This window comes from Podarcis tiliguerta (assembly GCF_965153285.1).
Source record: "Podarcis tiliguerta genome assembly, chromosome: 2".
In the NCBI taxonomy this organism is placed as follows: Eukaryota; Metazoa; Chordata; class Lepidosauria; order Squamata; family Lacertidae; genus Podarcis; species Podarcis tiliguerta.
The window spans coordinates 101341153-101366914 of record NC_139535.1 but is presented as its reverse complement, the minus strand read 5'-3'; the positions used below and the strand labels follow the sequence as shown (position 1 = coordinate 101366914).

The 25762-nt window shown below is 47.3% G+C and overlaps 3 protein-coding genes across 16 annotated transcripts in view; 2 read left to right on the top strand and 1 right to left on the bottom strand.

Moving 5' to 3' along the window:
- Positions 1–13461, top strand: part of KMT2D (lysine methyltransferase 2D) — a 105161-nt gene extending 91700 nt beyond the window's left edge. For all 13 annotated transcript variants that reach the window (XM_083427145.1, XM_083427150.1, XM_083427140.1 and 10 more), the window contains 6 exons: positions 925–1061; positions 2160–2290; positions 3221–3506; positions 5161–5234; positions 7344–7452; positions 10088–13461. In XM_083427145.1, the coding sequence (XP_083283271.1) occupies positions 925–1061; positions 2160–2290; positions 3221–3506; positions 5161–5234; positions 7344–7452; positions 10088–10180 (830 nt within the window). In that variant the 3' untranslated portion in view covers positions 10181–13461. The remainder of the gene's footprint in view (positions 1–924; positions 1062–2159; positions 2291–3220; positions 3507–5160; positions 5235–7343; positions 7453–10087) is intronic.
- A 2086-nt stretch (positions 13462–15547) lies between these two features.
- Positions 15548–20819, bottom strand: ORMDL2 (ORMDL sphingolipid biosynthesis regulator 2; the record flags this gene model as incomplete). Its single annotated transcript, XM_083428077.1, has 4 exons — positions 15548–16358; positions 16458–16609; positions 18127–18301; positions 20677–20819. 4 exons carry the CDS (start codon positions 20817–20819, stop codon positions 16223–16225), a joined length of 606 nt encoding a protein of 201 aa, XP_083284203.1. The 3' UTR covers positions 15548–16222.
- A 161-nt stretch (positions 20820–20980) lies between these two features.
- SARNP (SAP domain containing ribonucleoprotein) overlaps positions 20981–25762 on the top strand; it is a 57406-nt gene continuing 52624 nt past the window's right edge. For both annotated transcript variants that reach the window (XM_083428074.1, XM_083428073.1), the window contains exons 1-2: positions 20981–21112; positions 24775–24874. In XM_083428074.1, coding sequence (XP_083284200.1) covers positions 21077–21112; positions 24775–24874 — 136 coding nt within the window. In that variant the 5' untranslated portion in view covers positions 20981–21076. The remainder of the gene's footprint in view (positions 21113–24774; positions 24875–25762) is intronic.

Genomic DNA, 25762 nt, shown 5'->3' with positions numbered 1-25762 from the left:
CTTCCTTCACTGGGACCTCCAGGAAGAACTGGGGAACGGATCCTGCCTGAAACCATGGAGAGCCACTGCAATTCAGGGTAGACAGTGCTGAGCTAGATGGAGCTCAGTATAAGGAAGCTTCCCATGGGCATATGAGTTTCTAGGAATGGAAGGTGGAGCTGTTGTACTCTGTTCCTGCTTGTAGGCTTTCTCAACAGCCATTGGATTGGCTGCTGTGAGAGCGGGATGTTGGACCAGATTGGCTTTTTGTCTGACCTATCTTAACGTTACAACAGAAGGTCTTACATTTTCAGCATTAAGAGGACGGACCAGGGCAGCGTAAAGTGGTGTAGAGCCGGTGGAGGAAAATACAGAGAAACCTTGCAGCAGGCCCACTGTTAGCCAAGTGCCCAGGAACTTATGATAATCTTTGTCATTGTCCCATACAGAACAACGAAATTGAAAAAATCTACATCAGACATTCAAAAACCAACAAGCCTGCTATCCCAGCCTGGTTAACCCCCTAAAAACTCTGATACCCCATAATTAAATACAATATACTTGCACAGAGACTACCTTACACTGTGTTTAAAACCAAAATCGCATTTGGATGAAAACTGTTTCGCAGGTGGCTAGTCCTAGTCTTTATAACCCTGTACCTTCTTCCAGAAGGCAGAAGCTGAAAGAGATCATTTCTGGGGTGCGCACTATCCTGCACTATATCTTAGGCTGCCGGCAAACAAGGAACAGTTACCAGATGTTGCCATGTATTCTGCATTTTGCATAGTTTCTTGAAGTCACTTGGAAGTCGCAGGGTTAGATGACTGCAGTAAGGCAAGACGTTTTGATAAGTTTGCAGCCCGGGTTGCCCGCACACCAGATAGGTTGCCCATCTTCCCGGGCAGGCTTTTAAAATTATCCTTCTTTGCTCTTCTTTGGTTACAGCGGTATGGAACCGAATCATCGAACCGGTGGCCTTGATGCGCAAGGAAGCGGACATGCTGCGGCTCTTCCCCGAATATCTCAAGGGAGAAGAGCTCTTTGGCTTGACGGTGCACGCTGTGCTGCGAATCGCAGAGTCTGTATGTATCAAACACGAGGAACCGGATCCCGGGTGTTTTGGTGGTGGTGGTGGGGGAGGTTAAATCCAAGTTACACATCTGCCCACAGAACTGCTGGTCTGCACCTCTCGAACCTAAAGCTGCGATGAGCTCTAGTATTAGTTGTGCCGACCTTGCTGTACAGCAGCGTTTCCCAAACTTGGGTCTCAAGCTGCTTTTGGACTACAACTCCCATCATCCCTACCTAGCAAGACCAACTGCCAGGGATGATGGGAATTGTAGTCCGAAAACAGCCAGAGACCCAAATTTGGAAAACGCTGCTGTAGTCTCCTTTTTATATATACAGTGGTGCCCCGCAAGACGAATGCCTCGCAAGATGGAAAACCCGCTAGACGAAAGGGTTTTCCGTTTTTCAGTGCGCTTCGCAGGACGAATTTCCCTATGGGCTTGCTTCGCAAGACGAAAATGTCTTGCAAGTCTTGAGATTTTTTTTCGCTCCCCACCCCCTTTTTCTAAGCCGCTAAACCGCTAATAGCACTAAGCCGCTAAGCCGCTAATAGGGTTGCTTCGCAAGACGAAAAAACCGCTAGACGAAGAGAATCGCGGAACGAATTAATTTCGTCTTGCGAGGCACCACTGTATATATATATATATATATATAACTGGTTGAATTTTTTAATGCATTTGAATGGATTTGCACTAGGAACCCCTTAAATGTTCTAGTTACAGGTAAGTAGCCGTGTTGGTTTGCCATAGTCGAAACAAAAAAAAAAAAAAATCCTTCCAGTAGCACCTTAGAGGCCAACTATTCCCACCACCCTTCTGAGTAATACCCCTCCCCACCCTCTCACTATATATAAGAAGGGTCTGGTGACTTCTGTTTCAGTGTATCTGAAGAAGTGTGCATGCACACGAAAGCTTATACCCAGAACAAACTTAGATGGTCTCTAAGGCGCTACTGGAGGGAATTTTTTAATAATTTCATTTCCCCTTAAATGTGTTTGGGTTTGGTTTTTCTTTCGGGGCGGGGTGGACTGGGCTGTGTCAGCACCGTGTTCCGGGTGGTGAAGATGTGCCTATAACATGAGGATATGAGAAATGGGTCCCTTTTCTTCCCAGCTGCCTGGTGTTGAGAGCTGCCAGAACTACATGTTCCGCTATGGGCGCCACCCACTCATGGAGCTTCCACTCATGATCAACCCCACTGGCTGCGCCCGGTCGGAGCCCAAAATCCTCACGCACTACAAACGGTGAGTATAACGGACCCCAGACATCGCTTGCTGGGTGGACAACACAGGCCTCTCTTGAGACAGCAGCACAAAGCTAAATAAATTTATTATTTATTGAATTTATATACCAACCTATACCCAGAGGTCTTAGGGCGGTTCACAGCATAAAATCAAAATATAAAACCACAAAATACAGAATCAAAATAAAAGCAACAACCCAACAACACCCCTCCCACAATAAAACCACATTTTAAAAGGGCATAGGATGTCAATCGGATCAACCAAAGGCCTGGTTAAAAAGGAACATTTTTGCCTGGCACCTAAAGGTGTATAATGCAGGCACCAGGCGAACTTTCCTGAGGAGAGCATTCCACAGACAGGGGGCCACTGCAGAGAAGGCCCGTCCTTGTGTTGCCACTCTCTGGACCTCTTGAGGAGGAGGCACACATAGAAGGGCCTCAGAAGGTGATCTCAGGGTTCAGGTAGGTTCATATGGTAAGAGGCAGTCTTTGAGGTATTGCGGTCCTGAGCCATTTAAGGCTTTATAGGTCAAAAGCAGCACTTTGAATTGGGCCCGTAAACTCAAACCGTCTTGCTCTGGTGAATTCTGCACCAGCTGAAGTTTCCAAACCGTCTTCAGAGACAGCCCTACATATCACGCATTGCAGTAATCTAACCTTGAGGTTACCAGAGCATAGACAGCAGCAGTTAGGCCATTCCTGTCCAGATAGGGGCGTATCTGGGCCACCATCCGAAGCTGATGGAAGGCACTCCGGGCCACTGAGTCCACCTGAGCCTCGAGCAACAGCAAAGGGTTCCCGACATCCAGTTAAAAACGGATGGGGTGATGTGAAAGGCCTCGGATTTGAGACTTTGGACAGCTGCTTGCTTCCTTTGCATTGGGTTTGACGTTGACCTCTTTTCTCCTTCTCTGCCCCATGGCTTTTGAAGGCCCCACACTCTGAACAGCACCAGCATGTCCAAGGCCTACCAGAGCACGTTCACGGGCGAAACCAACACGCCGTACAGCAAGCAGTTTGTGCACTCCAAGTCCTCCCAGTACCGCCGCCTCAAGACGGAATGGAAGAACAACGTCTATCTGGCCCGCTCTCGCATCCAAGGGCTCGGGCTCTACGCTGCCAAGGATCTAGAGAAGCACACGATGGTCATTGAGTACATTGGCACCATCATCCGCAACGAGGTGGCCAACCGGCGAGAGAAGATCTACGAGGAGCAGGTGGGGGAAGAAGCGAGGCCTTGGGTGGAGAGAGATGCGGGTGGAAACGTCCCAACCTCTAGCCAGTGGCTTGGGTTCTTGCCTTGGGGGGACTGGAAGAGGGACTGAGGCTTAAATGCCCTTCTGGTTGGTTCCAGAGCTGTGCTCCTTGACAGTAGCAAGGAATTGGGAATCATAGACCTGTACAGTGGTACCTAGGGTACAGACGCTTCAGGTTACAGATATTTCAGGTTACAGACTCGTGCTAACCCAGAAAAAGTACCTCGGGTTAAGAACTTTACCTCAGGGTGAGAACAGAAATCGCGCGGCAGCAGCGGGAGGCCCCATTAGCTAAAGTGGTACCTCAGGTTAAGAACAGTTTCAGGTTAAGAACGGACCTCTGGAATGAATTAAGTTCTTAACCCGAGGTACCACTGTATAGAGTTGGAAATGATCCCAAAAATTCATCTAGTCATCTAGGGAAGGGCTTTATGTGGGTGGATTGTGTGTATCCAGGGAATAGCAGCCATGGGTGGCACTGTGGTCAAAACCACCTCTTGGGCTTGCTGATCGGAAGGTTGGTGGTTCGAATCCCCGCAACAGGGTGAGCTCCCGTTGCTTTGTTCCCCCTCCTGCCAATCTAGCAGTTCAAAAGCACACCAGTGCAAGTAGATAAATAGGTACCACTGTGGCAGGAAGGTAAACACCGTTTCTGTGAGCTCTGGCTTTCATCACGGTGTCCTGTTGCGCCAGTTGCTGGCCACATGACCCGGAAAGCTGTCTGTGGACAAACGCCATTTCCCTTGGCCTGAAAGCGAGATGAGCACTGCAACCCCATAGTCGCCTTTGACTGGACTTAATCATCCAGGGGTCCTTTACCTTTTACCTACTAGGGAATACTGGACTGAGGTCTGAGAGATCTTCCGTGGACTCGCCTTGTGGTGGTTCTCTTCTAGAATTGTTTCTCCATTTCTTCAATGGGGGAGGGTAGCAATTATAAACAGCTCAGTCTTATTTCAGGTCTTCATTGCTTTTGCATGTGTTTTACTCACCAGTTTTACTTCTGTCCCCTTTCCACGTTCATTGGCTTAAAAAAAAAAATCTTTGAAAAATGAGGACAAAATAAGTTTCTTATATCTTAACTTATTTTCTCCTGAAGTATGTATTCTAATACATTCTTTGAGACAACAGTGATGTTGAGGAACTTTGAATACCAGTGGGTAACTGAAGTTCAGACCTTCTTCACCTTAGCCTTGGAGATGCAGATAGGGCCAGTTCGTATCTGGAATTCGCAGTTATCAAATTCCTCAAGCATCCCTAGTCTCAGCTTAGCTTACAGGGTCATTCTGAAGGTGCACAAGACAGAGAAGTTCCTGATTTAGCCTCTTCTTCCATTGGCTTTTGGTTTGTTTGTTTTTTAAGATTTCCACATCACAGTGCTACAGTTAGAGGCAAATTTGTCTCTGAAAAGTACATGGCCTAGCATGTGACACACACATACACGCTTGACATGCTGAAATACAGAGCACAACAGCAAGCTAAAATAAACCATTAGCTTGTACCTAGCAAGCTAAAACCATTCGCTTGTACCCAGCTGAGAGCAAAGGCATGAAGCCCTGGTTTCTAAACACACAATATAATCAATCTCTCTCTCTCCATTTCCCCTCTTGTCCAGAACCGAGGGATCTACATGTTCCGTATCAACAATGAGCACGTCATTGATGCCACACTGACAGGTGGCCCTGCCAGGTGAGTGAAGCTCTGCCATGGCAGTTCATTGCATCCAAAGACAAAGCTCTTGTTAGCCCATCACAGACTTCGATGTTCAGGGTGGGTTGATTTTTAATTGGCAGTGATTTAAGTCGTACTGCAATTCATAGTGTTTTCTGAATAAACACGCAAAGTTATTAGCTGTCGAAGCAAAATACACTCATTGACAACTAACCAGAGGCTTTTTCCCAGATGGGAAACCTGGGCCCTCCAGTTCCCATTGACTTCATCCAACAGAGGGTGCTGGCAGGTGTGGTTCAGCAACATTTAGAGGGGCCAAATAGTTGCAGACATCAATTGGATTTTGTTTAAAGCAAGATCATTTCAAAGGGAAGGGTGGGCGAAGCATTCCAATACTCTACTGGCTGGGGGAAAGGTAGGACAGCTCAATTGTAGCTTCTTTTAGCCTTTCTATTTTCCCCTCCCACCCTTTCCCATGGACTTCAATGGCACAGAATTTACTACACTAGTTCCACTGGAATAGCTCCAGGCACTCTTGACTGGGACAGCTCAGTCGATAAGAGCATGAGACTCTTAACCTCAGGGTTGTGGCAAAAGGATTCCTGCATTACAGGGGGTTGGACTAGATGACCCTTGTGGTCCCTTCTACAATTCTGTGAATCTGTGGGATAGCTCCAGGCACAATTTGAGGGGCATTTCAGGAAAACGGAAGGGGTTTGTGATCCTGGAGAACTGCAGCTTCCAAAACGCCTCTTTCCCATCTCCGCTGCTGGTGGGACAGTTTTCTGCCGTTCTGTGGAGGCCTCTGGGGCCAACTTCCTTCTCCATAGCATCCTTGAGGGCGGAGCAGAACATTATTCCCTCAGCAGATCTTAAAGAAACAGCACACCACCAACATGTTATCATTGAGTTCTCAATCTGTCAGGACCTGATGATCGATAAGCTAGTTTGGAAGAAAGAAGAGTGCCTTGCCCAAAGCTGAAAAATTGTGGAACTTGGCTAGGGAACATGGGAGACAGTAGGCAGGCTAAGAGGGGATGCAAACCGCCACAGTATAGGAGAGGAGCCTTGAATGATGGTCAGGGGTTCCGCAGGCAACACTGGCCTCTGTCCCTCTTTCCTCCTCTCCTTCCTCTGATGTCCTCTCGTATCTCTGCCTCCCAAAGGCTTGCACGGCTGTTTGTTGCAGCAGCCCTGGCTTCTAGCTCCGCAGGCGAATGGTGCCTCTAGGGCTGGCCTGAGGGTGCTGGTTGCCAGGAACTGAGGCAGCCTCAGAGAGTAAGCAAGCAAGCAGGCATAGGAGCCCAGCCAGCCAGTCCACCAGCCCTTGCTGTTGGGAATGGACAGACAAGTCACTGGCCGTTATTATTTATACCCCGCCCATCTGGCTGGGTTTCCCCAGCCACTCTGGGTGGCTTTCAACAAAACACTAAAATACAATAACCTATTAAAAATTAAAAGCTTCCCTAAACAGGGCTGCCTTCAGATGTCTTCTAAAAGTCAGATAGTAATTTTTCTCTTTGACATCTGGTGGGAGGGCGTTCTGCAGGGCGGGTGCCACTACCGAGAAGGCCCTCTGCCTGGTTCCCTGTAACTTGGCTTGTGGGGCAGTGTAAAGAGGCACCTCTCTTTGGGACGGGGGGCGGGGAAGCAGCTCAGAGACTAGGGGCAGCGGCGGCAGCCACTGACCAGAGGAATCCCTAGGAGAGGAGGCTGAGGGAACACTCCACAAGAGAGGGTGTTTGAAAAAGGGTTAAGAGGCCACCAGTTCTGCAAGCAGGGCTTAACACAGCTGGGCTTCTGAGCCCCACAGGGGTGCTGCAGAAAGAATGTAGCTGATCAAGGGAGCCGTGGACTCAAAAAGGTTGAGAACCTCTGCTGTAGGGTATTTTTCAGCCAGGGCTACAGCTTCCCAGCCCTCCTTTCACCTAATGAATACTTAGTTCTCTCGAAGATCAAGAATAGAATTGTGCTGTCGTCGTCCTGGCAGGCTCAGCTCCCCCAAATTCCAGATGAAAAGCTGGGTTCCTAAAGGGCCTAATCCTGTGGTGATGGCACAGGGTGCTGTGGGGTTAAGGGTCCAGGCGTATGATGCCTATCTCCCCCTCTTCTGCCGCCCCCACTCAGGTACATCAATCACTCCTGCGCACCCAACTGTGTGGCTGAGGTGGTGACTTTTGACAAGGAGGACAAGATCATAATCATCTCGAGTCGCCGGATACCTAAGGGAGAGGAGGTGAGAATTGAATTGTGATGGGTTGGGGGAAGGGGTGATGGGCAAGACCCAGTGTAGGTGAAGAAAATACCTGTGGGGAAACCCGACGCTGCACCCATGCTTTTGTCCTTGGAGCGTTCTTTAAGTCCATTCACTATTACATGCTTCCATCATGGGACTTGCCGTGGCGCGCCCAGGGATCTCCCAGCCAAGCAGTGACCCAAAACTGCTTAATGTCACCATGTGCCCTCAGACCAAGCCTTGGAGACCTGGGAAACTTGCCTAAACTCCTTCTGGGTTAATGCATAGAAAGCATTGCCCTTGCACACCAGCACACCTTACTTAAGCTTGAAAAGAGGGGGCAAGAACCGGCAAGCAGTTTGGGTGGCCTCTCCTTCAATGCCTGTGTGTGCCGCATGGCCTTCCTTTTACGTTTTACATGCCTGACGTGGGTGGCGCTGTGGGTTAAACCACAGAGCCTAGGACTTGCCGATCAGAAGGTCGGCGGTTTGAATCCCCGCAACGGGGTGAACTCCCATCGCTCGGTCCCTGCTCCTGCCAACCTAGCAGTTCGAAAGCACGTCAAAGTGTAAGTAGATAAATAGGTACCGCTGCGGCGGGAAGGTAAATTTTGTTTCCGTGTGCTGCTCTGGTTCGCCAGAAGCAGCTTGGTCATGCTGGCCACATGACCCAGAAGCTGTACGCCGGCTCCCTCGGCCAATAAAGCAAGATGAGCGTCGCAACCCCAGAGTCGGCCACGACTGGACCTAATGGTCAGGGGTCCCTTTACCTTTATGTAGCTGTTACATCTCCCTGCCGGGGTGGTTGTGAAAAACTGTGCGACAGCAGCAGCAACTAGGCAAGAGCTCGCCAGCTTTTTCTTCTCACAGGCTAAAAGAGTAGTCCGTAGGTCTCACCATAGAAACATATTGTGTAGGCACATCCTTGCATTTTCTAATCTGTGCCAGCATTGGGCTGACTCTGGTTCACTGTCTTCGACAAGTGTGTGCATCGTGAGCTACAAAAGGCCAAACCCTGCTGCTGTAGGCCTGCAAGCATGCACAAACTTGAGAAATTAGTGTAGTCCGGTGAATAGTGTGTTAGACTACGAATTCAAGCCTCTATTCAACTTTGGATACCGGCAGATCCTTGCGTTTGTGCTGTATCTGTAATATGAGAATTGTATACCTCGTTCACACAGTGTTTTTTGTGTGGAAGAGTACATCTCCCCAACTGTTCTGGTTGGGTGGAGGGATGCAGAGATATCCTAAAGTGCTCATGGCTGGAAATGTTTCTGTTAGGTTGGCAGAAGCAATTGGGTAGGGCAGCCCCCCCCCCCCATTCTTTAATGTTGAGCGAGGGATTACATCTCAGTGATAGGCCCCATGCTTTGCATAGAGACGCTTCAATCCCTGGCGTTTCCAGTTATAAAAGCATCACCAGGTGATGGAAAGACAATTTGCTGGAGAGCCACGGCCTGCCAGCCCAGCTTCCCAAGTTACAAGTAGGGCTGCCTCTGAAGACCGTTCGGAAGCTTCAGCCGGTGCAGAATTCAGCGGCCACATTGCTCGCTGGGACAAGATGGTTTGAGCATATCGCACTGATCCTGGACCGACTGCACTGGCTGCCAATTAGCTTCAGCTGATTTTGACCTATAAAGGACAGCAATACCTCAAGGACCGCCTCTTTCCATATAAACCATCCCAGACTCTCTGTTCATCATCTGAGGCCCTTCATTGCCACCTCCACGAGGTCCAGAGAGTGGCAACACGAGAAAGGGCCTTTTCTGTAGTGGCTCCCCGTTTGTGGAATGTTCTCCCCAGGGAGGTTTGCCTGGCGCCTTCATTATATAGTTTTAGGTGCCAGGCAAAAACATTCCTCTTCAACCAGACCTTGGGCTGATCAATATCCTAAAACCTTTTAAATGCATGGGGGGTATTGTTTTGTTGTTTTGGCTTAATTATTCACTTCTTGTTCTGGTTTATTTATTTATTATCTTAATTATTTATTATCTTAATTATTAATTATTTATTATCTTAATTATTTATTATCTTAGATTTATTATCTTAATTATTTATTATTTATTTCATTCCTGGGATGAAGGGCGGAAAATAAATTTTTAAAATAATAGTAATAAGTTCCACCTTAGCTAAGGCATAGAAGTCATATGAAAAGGAAGGAGAGAGTCCAAACTCCACTTCCTCCCATTATTGCTGCCATCTTGATGAGAAGATAAAACAGTGTAGAGATTTTGTTCAACTCCAGTCACTTGTTGCAACCAACGTGGCCATTGCGGGAATGCGCCAAATGGATGGCGGTGACGTATTTTGCGTTAAAGGTGCCTCAAGGATTAACCCTCGGTTCTCTTCCGATGTCCTCCTCTCCCTCACTGGAGAGCCAGTGTGGTGTAGTGGTTAAGAGCGGTAGTCACGTAATCTGGGGAACCGGGTTCGCGTCTCCGCTCCTCCACATGCAGCTGCTGGGTGACCTTGGGCCAGTCACATTTCTTTGAAGTCTCTCAGCCCCACTCACCTCACAGAGTGTTTGTTGTGGGGGAGGAAGGAAAAGGAGAATGTTAGCCGCTTTGAGACTCCTGAAGGGGAGTGAAAGGCGGGATATCAAATCCAAACTCTTCTTCTCTTCTTCTTCTTCTCAGCTGACCTACGACTACCAGTTTGATTTTGAAGACGACCAGCACAAAATCCCGTGCCATTGTGGAGCCTGGAACTGCAGGAAGTGGATGAACTAAACCCCAAGGAGGCTCTTCGGACAAAGCAAAGGGGGACACCCCGACTGCTCGGCACAAGAGGCTCTGCACAGAGAGGAGGTGCTGCTGCTGCTGTATCTGCTCTCCCAACCCTCCTGCGGCGCAGGGAAATCACCCGGGGGGGGGGGGGGCAAAACGAGGCATGTTTGGAAGCCACCAACATGCTGGTGGGGCAGCCGGGGCCCAAGGCAAGAGAGGGGTGATGTCAGCATATCTGCCACTGCTTGCCAGTCTTGGCTATGGTATTCTCATCAAGCTGGCTGCTTCCGGCTGTCAGGCTCAGCGGCCTCCTCTTCCAGACCTGCTTCTCCCCGGCAGAAAAGGAGCAGCCACTAAGCAGCCCCATCTGGGGCGGGGAACTGACAAACTGGCAACTCAGGGTTTTCTTTTAGTTTTTCTTTTGCTTTTTTAAAAAAATAAAAATAAAATTCTTTCGATGCCGAAATGGGGAGCGCCCTTCCGCCCCCGTGCACCTGTAAATAACGGGCTTCAGAAATATTATACTGGGAGGAGACTGGGGCATTCTTTCTAGCAGAGCTGGGGGGAAGCAGGGCTGCAGCATGGCAATTGGATCCCCGGGGAAGAATTTGTAATTCCCTCCCCCCACCCCCTTGTGTGCGTGTTTCTTTAAGGAATTTTTGTGTGCGAGAGAGATTTCTTCTTCTTTTTTTAAAGTCTACTATCTATTGCTTGCTAATCTACCAAGGTAAACAAGAGGCTTCAAAGAGACTCATTAGCTTGACAATCCACCTTCCAGAGCCCACTGCCCCCCCCCCCTTTCCCAGCTCTGGATTTTGTATACATTTAGATGTCGGATTTGAAGGGGGGGGGGAGAGAAAGTGTGTGTAAATAACGTGCTTTTTTGGGGGGGGGAGAGAAAAAAGTACTTTTTTTCCAGCGGAAAGCAGGTGTCGGCTTGCAGAAGCTGGAAACAGGCCCTTCCTCTGCCCCGCCCTGCCCATCCTCTGTGCGCGACGAGCATTCGCACTTGAACCTACCTCATTTGAAGTGTTAGACTTTGCTATTTTCTGTTTTCTAATGTGAGCCCCTCGCTGTGCCACCCCTCTGCTTTTTGAGCCCTCTTCCCTAAGTATAGAGAGCCACAGCTCCCCTGGCAGACATGGGAATGCGTTTCCAGGATTATCTGGGGTCGTTCCTCTTTTCCCCCCACCAAAAAAACCCCCTCAAACCAAAAACAGTACCCAGTCACGTGACAACTCTCCAGACTGAATTGCTGAACCGAGCGCTGTCTGCTTTCCCGCCCCAACAACCAAGAAGGGGGCAGGGGACCCCACAAGGCTTCGAATGTGCCAACGTGATGGAGAACGCAAGATCTCCTGGTCCGGCAGATGCCAATCTCAGCACATCTCTCCCGTAGAGCCCAACCCATTTTGCCGACGAGGGAAGGGGGGGGAAGTAAGAATGCTTGACGAGAGAGCCGATGGCTAAGGGGTCCCAGCTGTGATATTTGGGGTTGGGGGAAGAGTTGGCCAAACCCCTTGCCCTAGAGACCCCCAGTTCCCCATTGTTTCCCACGATCAACTTGCTGCTCTGAAGACTCTCTGATGTTTGTGTGTGTGCTTGTGTGCGTGAGAGAGAGGGAGATGTTGGCACATTGCAGAGTTTGGGATTATTTATCTATTTATATATATTGTGTATATATTTGAACTAGCATGGGGAGGAATGCTCTGGCTGCCGGGTTTTCCTCGACTGCCGGGTGGGTCTCCACAGGCCACCCCGTTTCCCTTCCACTGGGCAGGAAGGAACTAGAGGGGAGAACGTGTTTATGGACAAAACTTAGGGTGGGAAGGGGAACGTGTAAAGAGCCCGTTTTTTATGCTTTCTTTGTGTGTATATAGATGACTATTTTTTCCTTTTCCTTTTTAAAGAAGAAATCAATTTATAACCAGTATCTTGAGAGCCATCTGCCTAGCGCCATCCCCCACCCCCCAGCGTAGGGAGATTCTGTATTAATAGAAGGCAAAATGTGGGCATTATACAGGGGAGACACACACACACACACACAAAACCCGGGGGGAAAGAGAGAAACCCGCACACAGGGTCTCCCTGCTGTTGAAATGACTTTGCAAGACAGCTGTACCCTTGAACCTAAGTTGGTATTGTGGGGAGGGGGTGAGTTGCAGGGTCTTTACTGATAAGGCTCTCTCGACTTAACTTTGTACAGTTGAGGCCTTTTAACGCACAATTGCACCATTTCCCCTCTCCCCCACCCCCAAACAAACACTATAACACACACCTCTCTCTCTCTCTCTCCAAATGCCTGTAAGAGTGGCATTGCGTGATTAACCGAGGCCACATCTCATATTCTCTTGCCTGATCCAGCAGAGAAGGCAGAGAGAGAACGTGGCTATAAGACTTAACTTTCATAGCGGGGCAAGGTGGGGCACGTAAAATCAGGGTTTGTGTGTAAGAATATCTTTTTTTTGAACTTGTTGGCAAGGTGAGAACCATGTTCTTGAGTGAAAAAGCTGCTTCTGCTAACCGTTCAAAGCTATGACGGTTTAAAACAGTGGGGGGCTGGGGTAGGGAAATTTCAAATATTAAAAGTAGTAATTAAAATTGTATATAAGATGGCATTTGTGTAGAGAAGGGGGGGTGGAGTTTTTATCAGTAACAAAACCACTGGACATTGTTTGAAAATAAAGGTTTGAGTTAAAGCCAGTATACATTTTTTTTTGTCTCTTCGGATTTGTTTTGTGTGTCATTTCCATTAATTTGGAAGGCTGTAAAGATGTAAAAAAAATAAATTTTAAAAATTGCTACAAAGGTTTAAAAGCTTGAGAGAGATTTTAAAAAAATGATAAAGTGACTGAATATAATAGATTGTCAAGATTTTTTTGGATGACGGTTAAGAGTTTAAGATAATCCTGTAGATTTTAGCTGATGAAGAAAGACTATACAGTTTTTAATTTTTATATAAACTATAACCCGGTCTTGAAGCTAAAACTTTTTTAAAGTTCTCTGCCTGTATAATCGCATTTGACGCCTTGTCCCATACTTCTGTTTACAGTTGCACATATTATATATATTAAGTTTTAACCCTTTTATGAACCCAAAATAATCACTTTTTTAAAAAATAAAGTGTGGACTTTGTGAGGAATTATATTTTGTGTTTTGGGGTTTCATTACTTTGTGTGCGTGATTTCTGTGTAGCAAAGTTGTCCGTGATGAGAACAAAGGGTTGAAAACAAAACATAATAAATACTCCTTTTAAAAAATAAATAAAAGCAAACACGAAAGCACCCTTGTATGTGGCATGTTTTCTACCAAGTGGTAGCTTTGAAATGTTTCTAATTTACCTTCAAAGTTGCGAAATAACTGGTTCCCAGTTTTGCTTCTCTCTTAAGGTTTTTTAAAGGAAGAAATAAAACCCTGAAATGCATTTAAAGTAATTGGGTCTTGGTTTAAATTTGACTGTGCTTGTATGTGATGGAGTGACAGCCTCATGTCAGTCAGTTGTCAGGGTTTACCAAATCCACATTCTCAGTAGATGGGTAAGAGATCTCATCTCAGTGAGTCCAACCATAAGAGTCCTTCTACACACGTGATATCTAAGCTTTGCAGCTTCTGTGTGTACCTGTGTCCCCTTCTCCCCATCCTTTTTCTTCTGCCATTAATCTTGTGACCACAGGTGTGGCTCAGGGTGTTTTGAGGAGTGGGAACCATCTTAAAAGCAATTTTTGTTAATGTATTGTTGATATTGCCTATCCTCCAAAATCCTGCCTATGTTTGACCTCCTGAAACTAAAACCAATATCTGGGCGGCAGGCTGTAGGATATATGGAAACATGTAAACTTTTGGTGTTACTCAAAACTAAACTAGGACTGATTTGACTATGAGGAAGGGGTGTGTGTGTGTATAAAGAATTAGCATTGCTGCAACTATATGGTGTGCATACTCCAGCTGCAGCCTTCTGGGTAGCAGAAAATAGGCAGCTTGGTGCAGTTTCACCAGCCACACAATGCTCCCCGTTCTTCACAAGAAAAATCTAGCAAGGCAGAGCCATTAATGCAATGATTTTGTCGTCACTTGGAAGGAGATGGGATCTATAGTCCATCCCGGGGGTTAGCAAACTTTTTCACCCGTGGGCTGGTCCAGAGTCCCTCAGACCATGTGGTGGGCCAGACTACTGTATTTTTCGCTCTATAAGACGCACCAGACCACAAGACGCACCTAGTTTTTGGAGGAGGAAAACAAGGGGAAAAAATTCTGAATCTCAGAAGCCAGAACAGGAAGAGGGATCGCTGCGCAGTGAAAGCAGCGATCCCTCTTGCTGTTCTGGCTTCTGGGATAGCTGCACAGTCTGCATTTGCTCCATAAGACGCACACAACATTTCACCTTACTTTTTAGGAGGGAAAAAGTGAGTCTTATAGAGCAAAAAATACGGTATATTTTTGGGGGGGGAATGAATGAATTCCTATGCCCCAGAAATAACCCAGAGATGCATTTTAAATAAAAGGGCACATTCTACTCATGTCAAAACACGCTGATTCCCGGACCATCCGCGGGCCGGACTGAGAAGGCGATTGGGCTGCATCCGGCCCCTGGGCCTTAGGTTGCCTATCCCTGGTCCATCCCAATACTAGCATCTCTCCACTGCTGGGAGAAGAATGTTTTTAGAAATTAAATGCAAGTTGTTAACAGGCCCCCTTTTCAGATGTTAACATTCCCTACCGTGTACACCACGTTGTCTTGGTTGGGTTCAACCCCTTGTTGAATGCATCAGTACTGTGCCAGCGGCTACTCAACAGCTCCCTGAGCAGGGGGGTGGGGGGGCAGTCACAAAAGGCAAATTTGGCAAGGCTATTTGAAATCCACATTGCCTGGATTGTTGCCTATCTGGACCACCCTCGTTTGAGAACGGGGAGCGTTTAACTCTGTGGTTCCGATCAACCACAGTATTTTTGCGTTAAAACAGAAAGGTCGGCTTTGTGAGCATCTAACATAGTATAACCAAGTATACCAAGTACAAAGTGTACAAAGTATAGTACAGTATAACCAAGTATAGTATAATCAAGTATAGGTGCTTCTTAAGGGGACACAGTGAATTCACTGGTGGTGATGTTCCAGGGGTTTTTTTTGGGGGGGGGATATCCCAATTTCTTTAACCATAGAACCCAAGGCAGTGTGTAGGTGGTTCCCATGCAAGCACTGAATAGACCCAGAATTTCAGCAAGGAAAAGAAAAAGAAAAAAAAAACCAGAAAGGTCGGTCTCCCCCAGCCCTAGAGGCACTCTGGGAAAATAAAGATGGCACCGGAGGCCTACACCGTGCTATGCAGGCATCCAGCCTCTCCGATAAGAGATTAGGTGGACAGAAGCAGAATGGAACATTGACAAAAGCTGTATTTTTAATTGACTGCTGCACCACTAGCACGGTCTTGCATTTCTCCTTTATAACCAGAAGGATTAGAAACCCCTTTTGAAAACAGAAGCCAGGTTATGTGGTGGACTCAAGGATTTGCACTTGAGTGGTAATGAACCAAAAAAAAAGGGAACCATGGAGCAGAATCACGAACTACAATCATTGCAGCATGACAGTTCACTTCTTCCATAAGAGTTCCCAGGCCCTCCCGCCCTGAAAACAACCACCCCATAAACACTTTTGTGTGACAGAATTCTATAAAAACAGAAAAGGTTTACACAGAACAGCTGTATCTCCCAGAAGCTCGTCTCAGGCACCCATTGCAAACAGCTCAAGTAGAAGTCTTGCAGGGGACGTCCTGGAGATTTCATGCCCTCCTAAGGATTCAGTCTTTTCCACCAGAAGAGGTGCCGGTCTAATTGTAGACTAGCCGCATGGAGAATGGGTTCTATCCCGTAGCAGGAAACAAAACTCAATACTGCTTAGCTCTGTGGACAGCTGACGCTCTCCCTGCTAGCCCACCTCACAAGTTAAGGCGTGGTTCTCTAGAGCTTCAGATGATGTGCTTGCAGCATTGTCACCAGGATTTTGCAGTTAAGAGCTGTTTCTTTCTGGAAGAGTCAATATTCCGACTGCTTTCAGTACTTGTTGATACCAAAGATGCGCACGCCATGGAACAGGGGTAGTTTGGGCAAGAGGACGCTCAGCAAGGAGCTAGTGTTGATTATGAAGTGCACAGGGTCATATTTGGTATAAAAGCTGGTCAAGATGTAGCTAATGGGAAATAAACATGCTGGTTTTAGCCGCATGAAAAGAGTTAAAGCTTTGCTGCTTAAGTAAAAGACAAAGCAGTGCAAACAAAGCCATACTTACAGGACAATTGGTGAGATGCTTAAGAATTTGCGAGAGGACGTCCACTGTGTGCCATAGTCAATCTGCTCCCAGTGTGTGAGGAGGCGATCCTTGCCCTGGTCTGGTGTTTCAAAGGGGGTTCCTTTCACTGTGTGTAGGAGCCAATACATTGCCTGGTGGGGGGCGGGATGGAAAATAAGTGAATTAAGATTGTGGTTTTTCTTCTCTCTCCCTAGGACAGCAGGAAAGAGGACATCAGCTCAGATTCTTGTGCAGCTCAGTTTAAAAGGAATAGTTGAAGAATTTCCATACAGTGGTACCTTGGTTTAAGAACAGCTTAGTTTATGAACAACTCGGATTAAGAATGCTGCAAACCCAGAAGTAGGTGTTTTGGTTTGTGAACTTTGCCTTGGAAGTAGAACATGTTGAGTGTGTTCCATTTGTAAATTGAGTCCCCCGCTGCTATGGGAAAGCATGCCTTGGTTTAAGAACGCTTTGGTTTAAGAACAGACTTCTGGAACGGATTAAGTTCATAAACCAAGGTACCACTGTATTGGTATTGCTCCAAATATAAGCTGCATCCTTAAAAAGAGATCACGTCAATGATGCAAGAGCACAATAACAGGTCACAGTCCGAGTTTTATACAAGCCAGCTTTGGAAGGCGAAAGCGAGGCCTATATTCAGGCCTATATGGAAGAAGGTTTGACGTACAATGACAACAAGTTTTACTGCATAAATATCCCATGATCTGTGATAACAGTCAAGACTACTCTGCTTGTGGAAAATAGAAATGGCGCATACAATCCTTAGGATGTGTAGCAGGGATAGGGAATATTTTTTCAGCCTGAAGGCTGTCAGGGACTGCGTTGCAGGGGTGTGGAGACGACAACACACAAAGCGGGCAGGGAAGCCATGGTTGTACAGTGGTGCCCCGCAAGACGAATGCCTCGCAAGACGGAAAACCCGCTAGACGAAAGGGTTTTCCGTTTTGGAGGTGCTTCGCAAAACGAATTTGCTATGGGCTTGCTTCGCAAGACGAAAATGTCTTGCGATTCCTGGGGTTTTTTCCCCCCTCCCAGCCTTTTTCCCAAGCCCCTAAGCCGCTTAACAGCTGTTCGCTAATCCGCTGAACAGCTGATCTAAGCCGCTTATCAGCTGATCTAAGCCGCTAATAGCCTTTTAGCAGCTAATCCGCTAATCCCTTAAACCTTTAATAGCAGCTAATAGCCTTTTAGCAGCTAATCCGCTAATCCCTTAAGCCTTTAATAGCCGCTAATAGCCGCTAAAAGCGCTAATAGCGCTAATCCGCTAATGGGCTTGCTTCGCAAGACGAAAAAAACCGCAAGACGAAGAGACTCGCGGAACGGATTCTTTTCGTCTTGCGAGGCACCACTGTAATTCTTATCTTTGTACAACAAGCTAGTTTCTACACACACTCATTTCTTACCCCGATCCAAGCAAGCAAGGATCCCTATCAGAATACAAACTCACATTCCACCCAGGCAATAACAGTCAAGAAGGGCGTGAAGCAGAGTCACTGAAGGGTGTCTGGGAAGGTGTTATAACACAAAGAGTCCCCAGAGTTTGAGGTCCACCACCACCAACCCAGAGAATGCATTAAAGGCTCAGGTGCAAAAAAATAGCCTTAAAGAACTTAAGTTCACAAGCTGATAAAAAGTTATAACATACCAAGTTATGGATGACATTGGTCAGGGTCCAAACCACAGGAACGCTAAAGAAGGGGATGCTGAGAAGAATGATGTGGAGGAGAACCACCGAGATGCTATAAGCCAGCCAAATGCCTTTGCTGTTCATCACTCGGGTGTTGGGGTTCACCTCACTGTGGGCCACGCCAACATTCATGCTGAAGAGGAAAAACAATATGCTGGATGCAGAGATACTGTACAGTGGTACCTCTGGTTACATACACTTCAGGTTACAGACTCCGCTAACCCAGAAATAGTGAGGTGAGTGGGGCTGAGAGACTTCAGAGAAATGTGACTAGCCCAAGGTCACCCAGCAGCTGCATGTGGAGGAGTGGGGAATCGAACCCGGTTCCCCAGATTACAAGACTACCGCTCTTAACCACTACACCACGCTGGCTCTGAGGAGGGTTTCATAACACTGTCAAAGGCAGTACAGTGGTACCTCGGGTTACATACGCTTCAGGTTACATACGCTTCAGGTTACAGACTCCGCTAACCTAGAAATAGTACCTCGGGTTAAGAACTTTGCTTCAGGATGAGAACAGAAATTGTGCTCCGGCAGCGTGGCGGCAGCAGGAGGCCCCATTAGCTAAAGTGGTGCTTCAGGTTAAGAACAGTTTCAGGTTAAGAACGGACCTCCGGAACGAATTAAGTATGTAACCAGAGGTACCACTGTACATTATATATTATTTCATTTGAATCTGTAAAATAGAAAATGCAGAAATATACACACACAGTTGTTTCATGTACCACATTGCCATCAGCTACAAAAAAGTGCTTCTTTCAAGCCTAATTTTGGGGAGCCGGAGGAGAGAAAAGAAGCTAAGGAAAGCCTCTGTGGGAGCATGCGAGCCCACAGGTGCCACACTGGCAGCCATGGCGTAAAATAGTAGGGCATTTTATGCTTATTCCTATTTCCTGCTTATTCTGTTTTTTAGCAGCCAAGGAAACTGCCTCATTAGTCCTGTGGCGGAGTGCTTGCTGGGCAAAGCAAGAAGGTCCCTGGTCCTGCCCCAGACACCTCCAAAGAAGGGCCCCACCCCCCTGTCTGGATCCTTGACTCCCATAGCCTCGGCCCTGTATACCTGTAGGAGAATCTTCACACACACCCCATCATTCAGCCCAGACAGGGAGGTCCACCTCCGAGGAACTCCTGGCAGTTCCCTCACTGTGAAAAGCGAGGTTACAGGGAACCAACAAGAGGGCCTTCTAGGGAGTGGCGCCTCAGCTCCTACCAACCTAGCAGTTCCAAAACACGCCAATGCAAGTAAATAAATAGGTTCTGCTGCGGTGGGAAGGTAAACGGTGTTTCCATGCGCTCTGGCTTTTGTCACGGTTGTGATAGGAATTTTAAGCCAGAGGCGGTTTAGTCATGCTGGCCACATGACCTGGAAAGCTGTGTGTGGACAAATGCTGGCTCCCTGGGCCTGAAAAGCCCCATAGTCGCCTTTGACTGGACTTAACCTTTGTGATAAGAATTTTGTGGTCTTAGATATATGTTAAATGTTCATAAGTGTACCAACCAAGCACATACATCAATCAGCACAGGAAGACAGACCTGGAACCATTTTGATTCCCAAACTGACCAAATGTTTTCTCTGCAAGGTCAAAGGAAAATGGAAAAGCCTCCCCATTGTCTTTTCCTTCACAAATCCTGTCTTAAGGGTATGTCTGTGTTTGAATAGGGTGTGAGCCTGTGACATGGCCCAGGAACTAAGTATTTATCATTACAAAAGACTGGCCAGGCTACCCAGGCAATCCAATCAAGTAACCTGCCAGACAGGAGATAAACAACAGGATAAAAACATTCTGTTTTAAGACCGCCTTTTTTGTGATGTAGGTGCAATGTATCTGAGGGGTAGTCTTAGGTTACACGCCTTCTGTGATGGATGTATGATGTTTCTGGGGGTGGTCTTGATCTACAGGGTGGCAATTTCAAAAGTCTTTATAAGGCCTTGCACGCCATTTTTCTGGGTTCCTCTCTCCTGTGTCTGAGGGGAGCAGCGTTGCAACAGTTCAATAAAGATCAAGCTTACTAGCTGCTTTGCTTCTCAATATTCTCTGGTTGGCCTCTGTTATCTTCTCCTACCAATAGGGAACCTATGTAAGGACTCTATATGGGCTCTTGGATACCCCATAAGGGAAAAGGGCAATTTTTGTTTACAACACCTTCCAGGGGTCCTTTACTTTTTTGCCTTCCTACGGAAGGCCCTATAAATCACTATACACAACCTTTAGAATACATCTGTATGAGGAAGTTTTTAATGTTAGGTGTTTTATTATGTTTCTGTATATGCTGGAGGCCGCCCTGAGTGGCTGGGGCGACTCAGTCAGATGGGCTGGGTACAAATAAATTAAATTAAATAATAATAATAATTAGTGCAGGGCCGACATTAAGCTCACGTGGGGCGGTGCTCCGACTCAGGACAAGGCGGTTCCCTGCGAAGCCCTCGTTTATCACCAGGAAGGACAACCAGAAACTCGAGACACCGCCTGCCCCACGACCCACAACGGAGACCTATAGGTGACCTACGCGGCTGGTTCCGCGGCGGCGGCGGCGTCTCTTCTTAGCGCGGGAGGGACAAGGCGAGGCACCAGAGAGCGGCGCTTCTTCCTGCTTCTGCTTCCGCAGGCAGGCGGTCTCCAGGAAACGATTCCTCGTCCCCGCCCCCCCATCGCCAATCAGCCAATCGGGCAGGCGCTCCGGTCCTTCCCCATTGGCTATTCCCTGCCGCCGCTCTTCGCCTCTCTCCCCGTTTCCCGGTTTAAAAAAACCACACACAAGCCAATGAACGAGGCGGATGTTAGGGAAGCGTCAAAGTTCAAGGGAAAGCTAGGCCCGGATTGGACGGCAGGGCCTGAGCGGGCACGCACGGTTTGCCGTCGGGGCGCGAGGGAGGAGGCCGCTGAGGGAGGGGGAAAGCGAAGGGAAGATGGCGGCGGAAACAGTGGAGCTGCACAAGTTGAAGGTACTGAGGCCGGGTCTGAGCGGGTGGGGCGGACTCCTCATACTCTGAGGGAACAGCGCTTGGCCTCCTTCTCCTCCTTCGCCTCACTCCAGGCGGCGGCAACACTGAGGGGAAAATCCTGAGGGAGCTGCCTTTCGCCCCCTCAGGCTCCGTGTGGGGTTTTGCGCCGTCAGACCAACCGGGCCGCCGAGTTCTCGCGAGGGCGGGAAAAGAGTCGCGGCGGTTCCCGTCGCGCCGCGCTCCCCTCTGAGGCCGGCTGGACCTGCGGGCATCGCGCCCACCTGCAAGAAGGGGCAGCGCTCTCCTCGCCCACGTTGGTTGGCTGTAGCTGCGTAGCCCGAGCTGAACGCCCTGGTGGATCAGGCGAGGGGATCTGTCTAGCCCAGCATCCTGTTCTCACACAACTACCAAAACCTCCCATCATACCAGCCAAGATGCCTGTGGGCTATAGGAGCGCGAGAGAAAACTCTCCCCTCCCGTGCTTTCCAGCAATGGTGGTCGGAAGCTTAGCTGCCTCAAATTGTGGAGTAAAGGAGCAAACACTTCGGTCTCTCCCCCCCCCCCCATTTTTTTGAGAGTGCCTGGAGGGATAGATAGATATATACATACAGTGGTACCTCGGGTTACATACGCTTCAGGTTACAGACTCCGCTAACCCAGAAATAGTACCTTGGGTTAAGAATTTGGTTCAGGATGAGAACAGAAATCGTGCTCCGGCGGCGCGGCAGCAGGAGGAGGCCCCATTAGCTAAAGTGGTGCTTCAAGTTAAGAACAGTTTCAGGTTAAGAACGGACCTCCAGAACGAATTAAGTGCTTAGCCCGAGGTACCACTGTATACCCCCCCACACACGTATACATAGATAGATAGATAGATAGATAAATAGATGCAGACACACACATAAATATGTAGACATATATTTATATACACATAAACAAACATGTATATATACGCACACACATATATACAGGATGCGGGTGGCGTGGTCTAAACCACTGAGCCTTGGGCTTGCCGATCAAAAGGTTGGCAGTTTGAATCCCCGCGATGGGGTGAGCTCCTGTTGCTCTGTCCCAGCTCCTGCCAACCTAGCAGTTCACAAGCACGCCAGAAAGAGCAAGTAGATAAATAGATACCGCTCCGGTGGGTAACGGTGTTTCTGTGCATTGCTCTGGTGTCAGTGTTCCATTGCACCAGAAGCGGCTTAGTCATGATGGCCACATGACCCGGAAAAACTGTCTGTGGAGTGGACAAATGCCAGCTCCCTTGGCCTGTAAAGCGAGATGAGCACTGCAACCCAGAGTCGTTCACAACTGGACAGGGGTCACTTTACCTTTTACCTCGGTTTTTGAATGTCTTCGTTGACGAACATTCAGTTTTCGAATGCCATAAACCCAGAAGTAAATGCTTCAGTTTTTGAACACGCCTCAGAAGTCGAACATGCCACGCGGCTTCCGCTGAGTGCAAGATCCTGAGGCCTAGCTGTTGGCTATTGAGTTTTCAGTTTTCGAATTCTTCAGAACAGCTGGGGACCTGGGTGCCCGAGCACCCACAAATTCCCCATGAAGGGGGCTTGGCACCCTCAAATTTTGGTGCTAGGGCCATGCACGCTGCATTGCACCCACAGTCACAGGGCCAAACTGGCACTCCTGATGGGCATTGCCAAATATTTTATTCATGTTGGCAGCTCTGCTGTGGAGGTAGAGCATATCTATAATGGCTAGTAGCCATTGATAGTCGTCTCCTCCCCGGATTTGTGTAATCTTTCAGTAAAAGTTGGAAGCAAATCATTGTTGATTTACTTCAGTTAGTAAGTCATTTGGAATGAATAGTTCTCAAAGTGGCTGATAGCTAATTCTCAACAATTCAGTACAAAGCAGTGCTCTCTCATTTTACTGGTGGAGGATGTTATGTTAACCTAGTAAACCATTGAGCCTCTTGAGCTTGCCAGTTGGGAGGTTGGCGGTTCAAATCTCCACGACGGAGTAAGTTCCTGTTGCTCTGTCCCAGCTCCTGGCAGCCTAGCAGTTTGAAAGCACATGAGTGCAAGTAGATAAACAGATACCACTTCGGCAGGAAGGTAAACTGCATTTCCGTGCACTCTGGTTTCTGTCACGGTGTTCTGTTGCACCAGAATCAGTTTATGCATGCTGGCCACATGACCCAGAAAGTTGTCTGTGGACAAATGCAGGTTCCCTCAGCCTGAAAGCGAGATGAGCGCCGCAACCCCATAGTCACCATTGACTAGACTTAACCACCCAGGGGTCCTTTACCTTACCTGCCTTCCATAGGTTATTGGACGACAGCTCCTCTGTTATCCCTGACCACTAGTCATGCTTGCTGGGGCTAATGGAAGTTGTAACCCAGCAACATTTGAAGGGGTACCCGGCGAGGAACTGTGTTAACTCCTCTTTCCCAGCTCTCTGGTGGCGAGTCTAGCAGAAAATGGCCCTGCCACAATAGCTCTCAAAATAAGAAACAGGAGGGAGGAAGTCATCCACAAGCAGGTATTTGTATAAAAATGTGTGTTCCTGTGAAATTACGTAATGAAAGTTGAATGTGTTTGAATGGAAGTCTCAACCTGGACCAGTAGAACACTTCATTTTACAAATGATCTTTTAAAAGCCTATGTTTTCTCTTGTCCTTTGGTTACTCAGTGAAGCATGAGCCTCTCTAGGATTAAGGTTGCAAACCTTTGCCCACTTATATAGGAATCAGTACAACCTGAATATAGAGGAACTTGCTTTGATAAATCCACTTTATACAATTCAGTCCTTTTCCCCCCTCTCAGTTTGCATGCTGAACTTTCTCTCATTGCTGCCCCTGGTTCTGGGCAAACAGTATATTGCCCAGAGATAAATGTGGAGAACCAGGAACCTCACAGTATGAAATAAATGTTTTCCCTTTTATGTATGTTTTCCCTTTTATATTCATTCAAAGCATCCCCACCTCAGCCAGAAAAGTTCCCAGGGCAGCTTATATAAGATCATGCTTATATACTTCCCATGTTTATATACTTAATAAATTATTGAAGCAATCTGAAAACCTTGTGGGACCCTTGGTAGGCCCTTATGAGCACCATGACTCCTGGTGATGGCAGCTGTGGTGTGGAAGGTAGGCACACAGCCCAAGAGGATGTAATAACAGAGTAAAACTACAAATATATAGAAGATGTGGTGGAGCAGCATAGAATTGTGATGGTTGTCACCAGTAATGTTACTCTTGCACAAAGTTGGAGCAGTCAGAGGTGCAGTGGGTAACTTAGTGAGATCTCATTTTCCCAGGAACAAAATATAACCATGTGCATTTAGAGAGAAGTCTTCCATGAGGAAAACTAGTCTCATGAATAAAGTTCTAAGGTGTCTAGGCCAGTGAAAGGTTAACTTCATAAGTCAACTTTATTAACTATTGTGACACTGAGAATCTTCTTTTTGGTCTTGTTTTTACTGCAGATTCCTACAGGCTTTCATTACAAATGTTATAAAATGAGTGTTGAAAAAAATCTAAATAAACCCCATGTCCTCATTAAAATACACAGCCTTAGCTTGTTCAAAACCTTTCACCACTATCTATCCATTATGATTATTGCATTTTTGTACATGTTTCCTTCCTAATCTGTAGGAAGCCACACTTTCTTTATTAAGGCAAAGTCTCTTCTACTTTACAGCTAGCTGAGCTGAAGCAGGAATGTTTAGCCCGAGGTCTGGAGGCAAAAGGAAACAAACAGGATCTCATCAATAGACTTCAGGCCTATCTTGAGCAGCATGGTATGTTCCTACACTGCATTCTTCCTACACTCTACCAAGTTCCTTCTAACAAGATAGAGCAGAGTCCAGCAGAAGTTACCTTAGATATTTAAACAAATGTGTTGCTTTTTGGATGTTCATTGTGAAACTGTTTACAGTCTTTCTGTACAAGAGTCAAAGGTTCCCTGTTTGACTTCAGTTTATTAATTGCTCTTCATATAAAATTCTGAAATGATTGAGCAAGACATAGGCCACTTTCTAATGTCATGCTAAACCATGGTTTAATGTTAAGTGACCAAGCCTCTGGCTCAAGTGCTCGTCTCTCTGTTTCTGACATGGCCAAGAGGAGGAGTTGGAAGCTTTTGCTTACATTTTTCATTAATTGCGTTTTTGCATTTTGTTCAATCTCATGGATGCGTTTTTGGCAGGACCCTCACAATTCCCTTCAGAATCTTTGCCAGTGACAGATACAAGGAAAAGAAACACGAGCTGGTGTGGTGTAGTGGTTAAGAGCGGTAGTCTCATAATCTGAGGAACCCGGTTCACATCTCCGCTCCTCCACATGCAGCTGCTGGGTGACCTTGGGCTAGTCACACTTCTTTGAATCTCTCAGCCCCACTCACCTCACAGAGTGTTTGTTGTGGGGAAGGAAGGGAAAGGAGATTGTTAGCCGCTTTGAAACTCCTTCGGGTAGTGATAAAGTGGGATATCAAATCCAAACTCTTCCTCTTCGTCTTCTCTCTAGTACCAGCAGTGGTCAGGAGAAATGTTTCTAGAGCTAAGAGAGACAGGTTCAAACCCCACCATCACCCCAACTACGTGTTCACAGGTTTTATTTTCAGTAAAAGGCACAACTGACATGGATAAATACTCATACTGTTGAAGACACTATTTTAGAACAGAAACCTT